The 13,893-nt window shown below is 42.4% G+C and overlaps 1 protein-coding gene across 5 annotated transcripts; it reads right to left on the reverse strand.

Annotated features, from left to right (window-relative positions):
- Nucleotides 1-8,610: 8,610 nt before the first annotated feature.
- LOC136522605 (probable nucleolar protein 5-1) lies at nucleotides 8,611-13,751 on the reverse strand. Of its 5 annotated transcripts, none has more exons than XR_010775945.1 (7): nucleotides 13,551-13,751; nucleotides 11,382-13,275; nucleotides 11,235-11,276; nucleotides 9,726-9,890; nucleotides 9,468-9,638; nucleotides 8,957-9,151; nucleotides 8,611-8,859 (listed from the first exon to the last, which is right to left on the reverse strand). XR_010775945.1 is itself a non-coding variant. In XM_066516408.1 (5 exons), the coding sequence occupies exons 2-5, from the start codon at nucleotides 11,496-11,498 to the stop codon at nucleotides 9,532-9,534; spliced, it is 438 nt and encodes a 145-aa protein (XP_066372505.1). In that variant the 5' UTR covers nucleotides 11,499-13,275; nucleotides 13,551-13,751; the 3' UTR covers nucleotides 9,238-9,531. The 5 variants fall into 5 exon arrangements, 1 of the variants encoding a protein (XP_066372505.1); XR_010775943.1 differs by having other exon boundaries at nucleotides 9,468-9,645; XR_010775944.1 differs by having other exon boundaries at nucleotides 9,468-9,645; nucleotides 11,382-13,453.
- Between the last annotated feature and the right edge of the window lie 142 nt (nucleotides 13,752-13,893).

Raw genomic sequence — 13,893 nt, forward strand, 5'->3', positions numbered from 1 at the left:
ACAAACTTGATTAACAGTGGTACTAACACATAGATTATGAAATTACGAAGCTAACGCAATTTGAACGGGTCAATTCGGAGCTAAAATGAAGTTTTTATGAGCAAAACAAATCTAGTGGCATTTCTGTAAATACTGAAAACGTATTTTGAACTAAAACAGTGTACTTTACGTTTTTAAAACGAGAAAGTGTACTCTGAAAACTGCGCTAGGGACGGTGGGTTCAAATAGGTGAAACCAGGAGGGCTCTTTAGCAAATCTACCAGCGAAGGGGTATCGGCCTCTGAGAGTCGTTGGATCAAGATTGGGCGGCACAAATTAGATCTGGGGAGGGAGAAGGTGACGCCAGCGCCGGAACAGTAGCAGCCGCGGCGGCTCTGCCATGGACGGCGGCGAGAGCTTGCCGGCGCGCGCGGTTAGGGGCCTACGGGCCACGGTTCGAAGAACCGAGGGCACCGGGAGAAGAAGGGGGAGCAGGGGAACTCGGTCAGGCCAAGAACGGGGCCGGTGGACGCGGTTGGCGCGGTGGCAGCCATGGCTGGCGGCAAGAAGCTCCATGGCGCAACGGATAGGGCCCTAGTGGCCACGGTTCGTCAAATTGAAGGCACACAGAGAGAGAGGGGAACAAGGCGAAGCTCACCGCGACTTCAATCGGGGACGAACGCGGCTCGAGGACGGCTGTCCGCGCGGTGAGACGGACGGAGGAACCGGCGATCCTCGGCGCGGCGGTTTTCGGCTTCCTCGGCTCGAGCGAGTGCGAAATGGGAGCGGGGATAGGCAGCAGGGGTGCGCGCGGGGGTCACGGCACCCTTTTGTAGAGGCCGGGCGTGGGGCGACGCGCCCACGATGCTAGGAGCGGGCTGCGGTTGCGGCTCGCGCGACGGTTGCGGAAGGAAGGAGGCGGCGCCGACAGGTGGGGCCAGGCGGTCAGCGGCTGGGCGCGGGGCGCAGGCGCGCGGCAGCGGTTAGGCGCGCGGTGCTGGGCCGGCACGTTGGCTGGGCCGTGCAGTTGTGGCCGAGCTGGGCCAGCCCAAGAAGGAAAGAGGAGGAGGGCGAGCGGGCCGCGGGGAAGAAAGTGGGCCAGCATGCCGAAAATGAAGAAAGGGGAGGAGAGAATGAAGAAGCCCCTTCTTTTTTTCTCAATCAATTTCAAATTCCATTTTCAAGTTGAATTTGAATTCAATTCAAATTCTAGTCAAAGTCAATCATTACAAAAACAAATGTGCAACAGCATGAATGCATCAACATGTTACTAACCTCATATTTGATTTTATTTTCACAAAAAATATTTCTTTCCTATATTTCAATGCTCACATAATAACATAATTAAATCGAATTTTCTTATTTCAAAAGACTGAATTTTTTTTTGGGTGTTACAATAGCGTATCACTTCTTTGGAAAGTAAAAGTTAAAATAATTACCACGCATGCAGAAACATGATACTTCGTCAATTTCGCAAAACAGAGTCCACATCTATCCAATTCTTCGCTGCAGTCAACATAAGAGAAATGCCACTGTATGTCAGCAAATATTGAGCCTGTAACTTCTGAGAATGGTTATTAGTTATCACAATGTGTTGTTCAGGGGTTCAGGGAGAGAGCCTACTTACTTGGCCTGCTTTTCCCTTAGTTCTTCAAACAAGGACTGCAATTTTCATGTATCTTTTCAAAAAGCTGATCCATGCACTGACAGTGCTTGCTTCTACTTTGCATGAAGCTATGGATCTTGAAAGTTTGTCTTCCTGGGCATGCCAGAAAATAACAAATAAACAAGTGAGCTGTGCTAATACAATGCATTTCTTAAACTAGAAACTAACAAATACAATTATGACTTACCTCCATTTTTTTCAGGTCATGGTCTGTGGGAGCATTTGAAGAAAAGAACGTTTCTGGACAAGAGTGATTTTGGTTATTTCCTCCCTGTTTTTACTATCGAGGTATAGTCTGGTACTCTTCCTACGATTTTTGCTAACTTTGTACCTCTGGTTACAAATTGACTATTTTTTTCTTGCTAAGATATTTTCCTGATTCAGTTCAGAAAGTGTAGCAAATTTAATATTCCTATGTTATTCAGAATTTTTAACAGTACAATGAAGCTTGCTAGGAAAGATCGAGTCAACTAAGTTTGTATTCATCGATATCATCACAGTTTGCACAAAGTTATCTTACTGTCTCAAAAAAATCTTAAAGTTGTATAGTTACCTGAAATGTGAAGAGATACATCTTGTAGCTGGGACTTGAGGGCATACACTTTTTGTGATCTGGTGCTTTTTGTGCAGATAAGATTGTTTTGCCATAATTTTTAGTTTTTTACAGCTACCTGTGAACAATTTACAGCATATATCAAAATATATTACATGAGTATGTAAAACAATTGTAGCCAAAAAAACAGCATGGTCTTTTCAACATGTAAAGCAAAATATGTAATACGTGTTCAAACCTGAACTAAGAGGCTAGTTTTTGAGGCATCATTATCCGCTTTTTCATGTTGTAGTTTAGTTTTCTTCTTGGTCCTTCTGGTTGAAGATGAGACAACTCACTCAACCAATCAATTCCACACCAACTAGTACCACTACCACCCAATCAGGATAAACATTATTACAAGACTATAGGCAGGCCAGTAGGAATGTTATATAATTTAACTGGCATCAGCTTCCTGCTTTTGCTTTCAGTACATCCTGATCAAATTCATGTTCTTCTGACCGTATACCTGTGACCTAATTCAATGTGCCTATGTCTTGTGCAAATCTATAGGGTGAAATTTGTAGTCATCATATAGTTCAAAAAACTGAGAACCTCTTTTTCAGAACTCACAGAAGATTTTGTGTTGATCTTTCAACATAAAACTGCTACCTGGTAACCATTGCGCTGATTATAGAGGCAATGTTCAGTAACCTAAACATGTATGTTTGATTTTAAATTACAAGTCTCATGTATAATTCTGTACGTTAGCTGATGGTGTTACAATTTTTTTAACCTAAACATGTATGTTTTATATCTTGAACTATAATGTTTTCAATGAGCTAGTATAAAGTTCCTAATTCAGCATGTGAAGTTTTTAATATATAAAGTTATAAATTTGTGAGTATGAAATTTATGATGCTGCAGTACAAAGTTATAAACAGTGGAGATGGTAGATCATTTGGATTGCTTGAGGTCTGACTTTTGTGCTTTTCTGCTCGTTTCTTTTTTTATATTTTTTTTGCCTGATTGTGCTGTGCTAACCTTTTGGATTATTATTTCTGCCCCTCATATAAGCTTCTCTGGTTTGGCAAAGATGAGATGTATTTTTAATAGTGAGTTTATGTGAATAGTTAGATAACAACTTGGCGTTCCAGGTTCTCGAATACGTTAGAAATTAAATGTAGTTCCGCGCCTTTTTTTGTGGTCTGTTCCTTTATACTGAGGAATGAGATCATTATCCTAGATTAATCCTTGAGCTTGAGGATCAAGGTTGCATTTTTGACAATAGCAGTCATGTTCTAACCACTTTTTGTGTGAGGATTAAGGTTGCATCTATCAAATAGCAACCACCATGTTCTAGATGTTTTGAGAATTGAGACGCATTTCTGCAACATATCATAATCTAGCTGGCTGTGGTGTGCTTAAAGCCCAGTAGATTAAAAATTACAAGTTGACTGATGATGGAGGAGCGCACACCTATGCTTTTTGACAGGTTATCCTATTGTAGTGGACGGATGAGTAGTGTCTGTAGGCTAACAATTAGTTGGTAGTTTGATGTCTCTCGCTAAGACGAACTAATAGCATCCAATAGATAGCTGATTAATACAATACTTCACTAGCTAATATTTTTTAGCTATCTATTTTTTTAGCTTTTGGTGTGGTTTGGATCTGCTAGCTAAAACAACCACCTAAGACTCTGCTCAGATCCAATACCACCCAATAGTTAGCTAGTTACTATAGTAGCTAATACTGAATAGGAAGCCGTGCGCTCCATGCTTCTTTTTAGTTTCTGGTTATGTACTGCTGTGCTTTTAATGCTCCGTTTTCTATAAACATCCCTTTCCTAATTTCATTCTTTTTTTCTAAATTAGGAAGATGGTCCACAAGTTGTGACAGTGGAATTTTTGTGATGAAGCTCATCCAAAGCCATGATGGTGAAAGCCAGCACCTATTCAAACCGGTAACTATTGAACCACCCCATCTCCTTATATGAGTATAAACTCTGTATATGTGTATTTTGAAACACTGTCTGTTTTCATATTCTACACTCTTTGTATGATCCTAGAACAAAACCAAACTTTTGATCTTATTTACATATATATATGTGTTATGACAGGTTCAAAGTGTATATTGGATCACATTTCATCTTTGTTACATTAATAAACTGTATGCTTTGCTATCTCTTTGTTCTTTTTTTCCCAGTATCCATTGAGTATAGTGTTTTTAAAATTCAGGATTCATAACGCCTCATTGCAATCCTTATAAACATTTTTTTAAATATCACAACTGCATCACTTCTTTTTAACAGGAGGAAGCAAAGACATTACGAGAGTTCTTGTCATATTATTTACTCACCCACCCAAGCAATGAAAAATTTGATTCTCTGTTCCATATCAAGAAGATATTATCAATACACGTGAGTTCTCTTTTTTTTTCAAAAAAGTTCATGTTGCAATTTGTATTACTTCATATACTTCAGTTTTTTTTTCCCTTTTCTTGTTTTTTTCAGGGTATCAATCTCAATCCCTATAATGAAAAACAAGATGCACATTAGCAGGTATGAAGTTTGTATACAGTTTTCAATAGCACAATAACAAGTTCTTAAATATGCATACATGTCATTTTTTCAAGTATGAATGCTGCCAGGAAAGATTAGAATATGCATCTTTTTGATACAGATGAATCTGCAGCATATATATTTGACAATAACCTAGCAGTACAAAGTTTGCAATGTCATAGTTTAAAGTTTTTATAAATTCTGAGTGTAAAGTTTTCAATCTAGCGGTACAAAGTTTATAATGTGATAGTTCAAAGTTTTAACCTAGCAGTATAAAGTTTGTAATGCGATAGTTCAAAGTTTATTAATTCTGAGTGTAAAGTCTTCAACCTAGCTGTACAAAGTTTATAATGTGATTGTTCAAAGTTTATAAATTCCAACTGTAAAGTTTTCAACCTAGCAGGACAAAGTTTATGATGTGATTTTACAAAGTTTTTAACTTACCATTACAAAGTATGTATGTGATAGTTCAAAGTTTTTACAAATTCTGAGTGTAAAGTTCTGTACTTAGCAGTACAAAGTTTGTAATATCATAGTTCAAAGTTTTAAAAATTCTAAGTGTAAAGTTCTGAACCTAGCAGTACAAAGTTTATAATGTGATAGTTCAAAGTTTTTAACCTACCATTACAAAGTTTACAATGTGATAGTTCAAAGTTTTAGAAATTCTTAGTGTAAAGTTTTAAACCTTGCAGTGCAAATTTTGTAGTGTCATAGTTTAAAGATTATAAATTCTAAGTGTAAAGTTCTGAAGCTATCAGTACAAAGTTTATATTGTTATAGTTCAAAGTTTTATTAATTTGAGTGTAAAGTTTTCCACTAGCCGTACAAAGTTTGTCATGTGATAGGTCAAAGTTTTTTTACTTAGCATTATAAAGTTTCTGATGTGATAGTTCAAAGCTTTTTACAAAATTCTGAGTGTAAAGTTTTCAACTTAGGAGTACAAAGTTTATAATATGATATTTTAAAGTTTTTAACCTAACATTACAAATTTTGTATTGTCATAGTTGAAAGTTTTTAAATTCTAAGTGTAAAGTTCCGAACCTAGTAGGATAAAGTTTATAATGTCATAGTTTAAATATTTGTACCTAGAAGTATAAAATTTGTAATGTCATAGTTCAAAGTTTATAAATTCTGAGTGTAAATTTTTTTAAACCTAACAGTGTAAAGTTTATAATGTGATAGTTTAAATTTTTGAAACTATCATTATAAAGTTTGTAACGTGATAGTTTAAAGTTTATAAATTCTAGAATCAATTTTACAATTTTGTAGTATTCATTTTTTTTACATGCACAGATGTAAAGTTCAACATAACTTCATGCATTTTTTTAATCTATGTACCTTGTTTTTTTTCCAGGGTATTAATGACAACTATTTTAGCACCGAAGAACGGAAGCCACATGTGCTTTATATTAGCTATTTGCAAATACATATATATCTCGACAAATAAGATGTACTCCTTTTAATAGTTTTTTTTTGTTGATAACTATTTTTTCAGTGTCGGTTAAATTACTAATTCCGTATAAAGTATTAAGGGACATAAGATATATGAAATTTGAAAATAGTACTTCTACATCCAAATGGATGTCAAACCATGCCCCGCCCTTTTCATCTCCCACAAACCCGCTATCCCGAAAGAGAAAAAAAAATAGCTCGCAGAATCCAAATTGGCCCATTGGCCCAGAATGTAAGACAGGAGAAAACTGGACTCCAGCAGCTAAATGGACCTTAGAATGAAGCTAGATAGGAGAACCAGGCTGCAAAGTCCATAGGCAAGACTCGAGCGCAACTAACTCGCAGCACAGCGCGCGTCGCTGTCCGCTCTGAGCGCACGTGCGTCGGGATCGTTCTGAGCGCTTGCGTGCCGAGCAAGAGTCCCGACTCTTTAAGCATATCAAGTTTAACTTGACTAGGCCTTGTTTAGATCATCTCCAAATTCTAAGTTTTTTTACTTTCTTTCCATCACATCAATTTTTAGCCGTTTGCATGGAGCATTAAATGTAGGTAAAAAAAAAATAACTAATTGCACAGTTTAGTTGGAAATCACGAGATGAATCTTTTGAGCTTAGTTGGTCCACGATTGGACAATATTTACCAAATAAGACGAAAGTGCTACTATTCATCGGGTTTGAAATTTTTTGCAATCTAAACATGGCCTAGGTAGCGTGCTCGTGCGTTGCTACGGGATAACTAACAATTTATACTAAAAACACACGGATCGCTCGATAAGATAACAATACTGTTAAATTAAATACCAACGTTAAAGTGGCATTTAATCCAAAAAAACAAAGTTTATGAATTTAACACAGTCACGGAGTGCACGGCGTCGCGGGCTCACAAACTCTAGAGCTTTCAGAAATTGGGTCGAATCCAACCTAGAGCCTCGAAACCCTGTACTTTTTCTGGACGGGCTTCACTTCGGATGCGCCGGTAGCAATATCAACGATCTCCAGTCGATGGACCAAGTCGTATGGATCCCCATACAATGGCTCAGACATGTAGATTTTGTTCTCCTTGAAATTGGATACACTTATTCCACTGAAGCTTTCATTGAAATGTTTAGACACGAACAGTGTCTGATCATCGATGTCTCTCACACTAGACCACTCCGGCGTACGTGCGTGGAGGTTGCACTTGTAGATCGCGCTGCTGTAGGTGAAGCTCTGTGTCTCGTGAAACATGCTCACCATGGCACCCACAATGTGCAGCTCATCGTTTGATTCTAGGTAGCTGTGATGGCAGAGCCCCGCAGGTGGCGACAGCGATGGCAGCAGCGTCGCGGTTGGAGTAGCGTCGGCGGCATTGCCGCTGCAAACGAAGATTCTCCAGTGCAGTCGATCGCCAAGAACTTGTCTTGGTAGTGGACGATGGACCCCACGGAGAACTCCAGTTTGGTGTCGAGCAGCGTCCATGCGCTGTCGACTCTAACCTGACAGAATGCGACCTCCGTGGAGCACCCAAGCATGGCCATGGTCACGCACTCACGGCCGGCGGCGTCAGGCGGCGCCGAGAGCACGATCTCACAGAAGAACACGTCCCTCATGTCTTCTAACTTGATGGTTCTGCTTGCGGCATCCGCGTCCATAGCCGTTGGTGGGATGGAGGACCCACCGGCCGTAGACCCTAGACACACGTTCCGATGAGGCTGCCGCCGCGACGTGTTCGCCTGCTGGCGGGAGCTCAACGCGGGGGGCACGGGCACCGGCGAATGGATTCAGCAGCGTCACGGACGCCGCCTCGTCCATGAGCGCCAGCCACCCGGGAAGAGCCGCACGCCACCTTGCCGCGCACGTCGGGCAGCGTCTTGGACAAGACTTTCTTCTCCAGGACGCAGTAGAAGCCAACGCGGTCCGAGTCGGGGTCGAACGGGAGCAGCAGGAGCGGCCCGAAGGTCGCGAACGGGACGGCGGCACGCCATGGGGAGCAAGCGGATCGGAAGGACGCCGCGTCGTGGCCTGACGCAAGACGCTGCCCGATGGACTCGAGGAGATCCTCTGGCAGGCCGGATCTCCAGTCAGGGAGAGGTAGGGACCTTCTCTTAAAATTAGGAGGCTGAGCCATAAAAGACAGATGACATCAACTATGGTTCATGCAAGAAACAGCAAGCGAGGACGATGGAACACGTGAGCGTGAAACCAAATGAAAAGAGGAAAAAGCTGTCCCTTTTGCAAATACAAAGAAGGGAAGTAATTAAATGTAGATAGATTTGGCAAGGTTCTCAGAAATGCAAAGAGGTTCTTTTGTCTTAATTCTCTTTCCTTCTGTGTTAATTCTCTTTCCTTTTGTTCGTTGTCATGTATGCTGGTGCATGCAAACATGTAATGTGTATATGGATAGCACAATATTTTTCTACTTACTATTTTGCCGTGATTCCTCTATCACATAACAGGCAATATTCAATCAAGGAGAATGGCACGATCAATCAGTAATTAAGATGTCGTGGGATCGCAGGCGTGGGCAGACGGACGAACCAAAATAAATGTCGCACAAAAAAATATCCACACTTTGTTCTTTTTAGTTGTAGGTGATTGACTTTGACTGCTCTACGATAGACCACCATGAAATTATCCTTAATGAGCCCTTTATATTTCCCTTTACCACCATCTATCTTCTGCAGCTCCTCCACTGAAAACATTTGAGATGAACACAGTTGTCACTCAAATGAAAAGGTCCTATCACATGGTAGTAAAACCATATTTCAAAATACAGCAAGATGATTAACCTGACAATGATTGGATGAAGGTTCATCCATACACATGATCTGAACTGCTGTCACATATTTCAATGCATCCCAACCCTGTGTATCAATGCTTTCCTTCTCAGGATAACCAGCCGTACGCAAGCACTGCAGCAGCTCCTTGTTAATTTCAAGACAATGATAGATGAAGCAGGCTGTTTCTGCAATCTGTCCATTAACCTGGATACAAGGGCATGAGGGCATACGCTCAATAAAATGAAACAGAAATTGACAGGGGAGGACTTAATAAAAATGATACCGAGACTTTCAAAAAAATAAAAATAAAAATGATACTGAGATACATGGATGATTTTTCCTTTTTGATATCATAGTGCTTAGCATACAGTTGGTATGATATTCCAGGAAGTATCACAATATAAACTTTGGTGATATTCATGGATTACAGAACAAGTGAACACACAATAAATTTACATGACAGGATGCAGTAAAACAGAAAATTTGAACGTTGGACATCAGTAAAAACTAGTGTGCTCACCAGCTTTGGTTTGATGTTATAATTAAGACTTCGCAGGAACATATGTAATCCTTGGCTCCTATACTTACGGTCCCTCCTCACGTAGCTCTAATTCCTCATCAGGCACTAAAATATGCAAGTGGTTTTCCAGGCCCCACATCACTTCAAACGCAACTTCATCACAGCGGCAGGCTATTTTCTGTCAAATACACAGCAGATTTTGAATGCATTGATATATGTTGCACCAAGTAGAAGCAAGAAAAGGGTGCTAAGGCTGACCAGTTCTGTTTCAATAGCCAGTTTATGTTCACTCTTTCCAACGAGAATTGTCTCGCCACTGCAATACCAATTTTTGATCATCTTGGTGATGCGGTCATCAATACCAGAAGTTCCAATGGCATCTGACTTGTTTTCAAACTTCTCAAACTCCAACGGCCAGATGGCCTGCCAAAGACATGCAGAATTATGAGCATAACATGGAAAGGAGAAACTTGTCGAAGCCAGATCCAGTACGTTTCTTCACCAACTATTTTGTACCACAAAGAATACTTTAAAACAATTTGTGACAGTACAAAGTTGACATTTATGTTCCTAATGGAGATTATCGCCTTTCCCAAACTGTCTAACTTTATATTTCTGTCTGAACTTGAGCTAAACAGAATGTGTTAATCACAAATGGATCATGAGACTTGAGGCATCCACTTTTGTTGATACAGACAAATAAACTTGCAGAATGATGCTGGAAATTCTATGTTCATAGGAATTGCGTTTTAATTCTATCATCTCAACTGCATTCTATGGTATGTTCTGGAGTTGCTTTCTATCAAACTTGCAAGATCTAGATCATCACCAATGGCATATTTTGTCTACCATCACATCAAACCTTCAGGTGGATAAGAAATGCAATCTAACTGAACAAATGGTGTCCCAACATGCATTCCAAATAATTTTGCAAACAAACTGATATAGAACAATCTCTAATGAATTGAGCTTAATATATTTTCAAACACTTATTCTTAAACCTCATGTGGGTCTGACCATTTTCATTTACCATCTTATGGAACAAACATTTCTTTGCAGTTAGGCCTATCAGACATTGTAGTTATAGGTTTTATAGGAACTAGGTCAAATACCAAACAACCAATACAGAAAACAAACATTCAGTCCATGGTCCATTGCAAGGCCTAGCAGCCCAAATTTGCAAAAAGTGCACTCAATATACGTGTTTCTGAATTATAAGGTTTGCAGTATCAGCTTATGAAGGTTTGTATTGACAACTGAAACAACTTAATGCGGTGTATTACTTTGGACTGAGCAGTGAATGGAATGCCAATACATTTACTGGTTTGCAAAGGCCCTAAACTTTGCATGTCCCAAATTATGTAGATATGTCAATTTGCAACATTGATGGGGGTCGGTCATAGCCTACAACAATACAGAGAAATTAGGTATCATGCATGGAAAGATAGTGGCTGCTACAAGGACTGACGCAATATATGTAGCAATGCTTGATAAAGTTATAAGCAGAAGCAGCAGCTATTAGCAACAAAGCAATCATGGCATGGTATGAACACAACATAGCTTTAATTTGTTGCAGGCATGCAGCACAAGAGATGTTTGAACCCTATAAAATACTAGAAAAATGAAAGAAAGAACCACAATTCATAACAAACAGAGGTGACCAGCAGGCCAATTACAGACATTAATGAATTAATTAACTAACTAGATCCAGGTACCACCCCAAGAGAAAGAATCAAACAAAGCAAGGATGAGATGATTAATGCTAACCAGCTCCACTGTGGTACTGTCGGTGAGATATGTCCAGATAATCTGCAAATATGAATGCACAAAAAAATGAATATTTTGATCATTGACATATAAATTAAAATAAACAAGTAGTGACATCACTGACAAGCTTAATCATCAAGCAAGTACCTCAAGCAGGTTTTCGACATTGACATAGCCTCCATTAAAGCCAAAGAATGCGAAGCCAGATGGTGTCTCAAAGAGCACCTTAATTTTTTTTTGAAACATTCGGAACATAGCCAGCATATATTAATAGGGAAATTTTGCTGTAGGACATCGCTAAAAAGCCTAATATGCTGATGAATACCGCCAAGAGCGAAATTTGCCCAGTACCATTACAAAATCACGTCCATTTGCTGAAACACACCACACCAAATATTTTATTCATTTATCAGATTTGCGGAGAGAGAAGGTGAGGAAAATGACTCTTCTGCCCTCGTCTTCAACCTCCAGCTATTCACTAATTTTTGCCAAAACACACTGCTGCCTTCTCATCGTCGTCAGCGCTGATCCTCACATGAGTCGTGAATAGGTCCTTCCTCCTCACTCCATGGCCATGGAAGCCATGGAGGAGCCTCTGTTGGTCACACGCGTAGGTAGGAGGGGGACCGGCTGGGGCTCTCCAGCCAGCCGGCTGGCAGCGAGGCAAGGCGGAGTGGCGGCGCTAGGTTGCGCACGGCTTGTGGGGCCACGCGGGCTCCTTGGCAGGATGGCGGCGGGGTTTGGCCGGCGGCAGCGAGTGCTGCGGGCGAGGGCTGGAGGGCCTCGGCCGGAGGAGGGAGTAGCAGCCGGCCGGCCTCCTGAGGGTGGCGCACGGCCGCTGGGAGTGCTTGCGGCGCCAGGCCGCGGCTTCGGGATGGCAACAAGGATGGTGTGGAAGGGAGAGACAGGTGGCTTAACGGGGGATGAGGAAAGGCCAGAGCAGAGAGGACGTCGATGCCGTCCATGGAGTCCTCGCCGGAATTTTGGAAACAGACGGTGCAGCGGCAGCGTTTGGAGATGGGGAACGAAACGTGATTCGCGGAGAAGGAAACTGCTACGGGGGAAGGAAGCGGAGAAGGATGCCGAAGGCAGCGGGCTAGGCCTAGCGGCGGAACCGGTCGAGGTGCTGGTGCCGGAGTCCAGTGACGACAAAGCCACGAGTGAGCAGAGCGCCGCCCAAGCCACGCCGAAGTCGTCGCGGGCAGGTCCTAGCCATCGAACGGAGGCGAACAGGTGGATTTGACAAATGAACAGATTCACGACGTAGAGAGGATTGAGATGAACCTTCTGGTGGAGACGGAATTCTAGGAACGCGATGAACTCGCCGGCGAGATGGAGGCGCTGTCGCTGAACATGAGACTGTGTGTTACGGCAAAAAAAATCAGCGACTAGCCCAAGGTTGAAGACGAGGGCAGAAGAGTCATTTTCCCCACCTTCTCTCTCCGCAAATTTGATAAATAAATAAAATATTCGGTGCGGTGTGTTTAAGCAAATGGACGCGATTTTGTAATGGTACTAGACAAATTTCGCTCTTGGCGGTGTCCATCAGCATATTAGGCTTTTTAGCGATGTCCTGCAGCAAAATTTCCCTAATAAGGAGAGGAGAGAATTACATGCGCAAGCAGCGCAAACAGCTTCCCAGGTTTGACAAACTGTCAAGCTGGGCGACAAGAACTGAGCGGACTACTCACATTCTCGAGGTACAACAAGAGGCAATAACAACTTGGCCTCCAAAAGCAACCGATCTGCATCTTCTAACTCACCAAACCGACTACTAACCATTTTCTTCCGACACCCGAAACTCACTGCCCCCCAACGAACACATGTGCAACCCGTTGGAGCAGCAGCATGATCCCAATCCCAAACACACCAAAACTGCTCAATTGGGGGACTTCCTGGATGGCAGCCCTCCCAGCACCAACTACTAAAACACATCATAGAGGTGGGACCTAACTTGCCTGATGTGACACCGATTGCAAAGAGCACCCTAATAGGCACCACCTTAATAGGCACCGGTTCTCCCATGAGGAAATATCAACTCCTACAGAGAAATCAAGAACAGGCAAGTTTAAACAAACAGCATGGTGACTGAGCAGTTGCAGTTACACATTACCAATGACTTACAACAGGCGGTAGTAACTCCTACAGATAATCAAAAGACGCAACCTAGAGTGCTCCGCTCTCCAACACCTCACAGACTCTGATAAATTACTAATTATCTGGGGGGGGGGGGGGGGGGGGGGGGGGGAAAGAAAACTAATCATTACCTACGGAATTGAGATCTGGACGTTGCCATATGGAGGACGAGGGTCTTACAATGGTACGGCAGCGGTGGACGGAGGGACGACAAAGCCGGACCCGCCGGCGTGCGGACGAGGGTTTCGAGGAGAGGGCAACGCAGCGCGTAGAAGGCGTGAAGGGGAGGCGGTGGAGGCAGCTCCGGCGGGAGGTTGCGCTCGGTGGCCGGCGCCGCGGGCTAGATGATCGGCGGTAGAATCGTGGGGGTTTTATGGAGACGCATCCACACGCAGGGACACGGCGGCACTAAGGCTCTCTCTACCCGATGTTACTAGGCCTTCCTCCGCTCACGAAACTTATCTCCGATGGGCCCACAGCCGAGTTGGGTTGTCAGCCCAGCCCACGGTGGGAATAGAGTCAA

Source organism: Miscanthus floridulus, chromosome 18 (assembly GCF_019320115.1).
Source record: "Miscanthus floridulus cultivar M001 chromosome 18, ASM1932011v1, whole genome shotgun sequence".
In the NCBI taxonomy this organism is placed as follows: domain Eukaryota; kingdom Viridiplantae; phylum Streptophyta; class Magnoliopsida; order Poales; family Poaceae; genus Miscanthus; species Miscanthus floridulus.

Excerpts from the sequence above, each read along its gene's own strand:
- LOC136522605 (XM_066516408.1), bottom strand. The coding sequence starts at position 11,498 with ATGCTGGCTATGTTCCGAATGTTTCAAAAAAAAATTAAGGTGCTCTTT. Across the intron at positions 9,891-11,234 it reads ACAGTACCACAGTGGAGCTG|GCCATCTGGCCGTTGGAGTT; the intron begins GTTAGCATTAAT and ends TGTCTTTGGCAG. Across the intron at positions 9,646-9,725 it reads TGGCTATTGAAACAGAACTG|AAAATAGCCTGCCGCTGTGA; the intron begins GTCAGCCTTAGC and ends TGTATTTGACAG.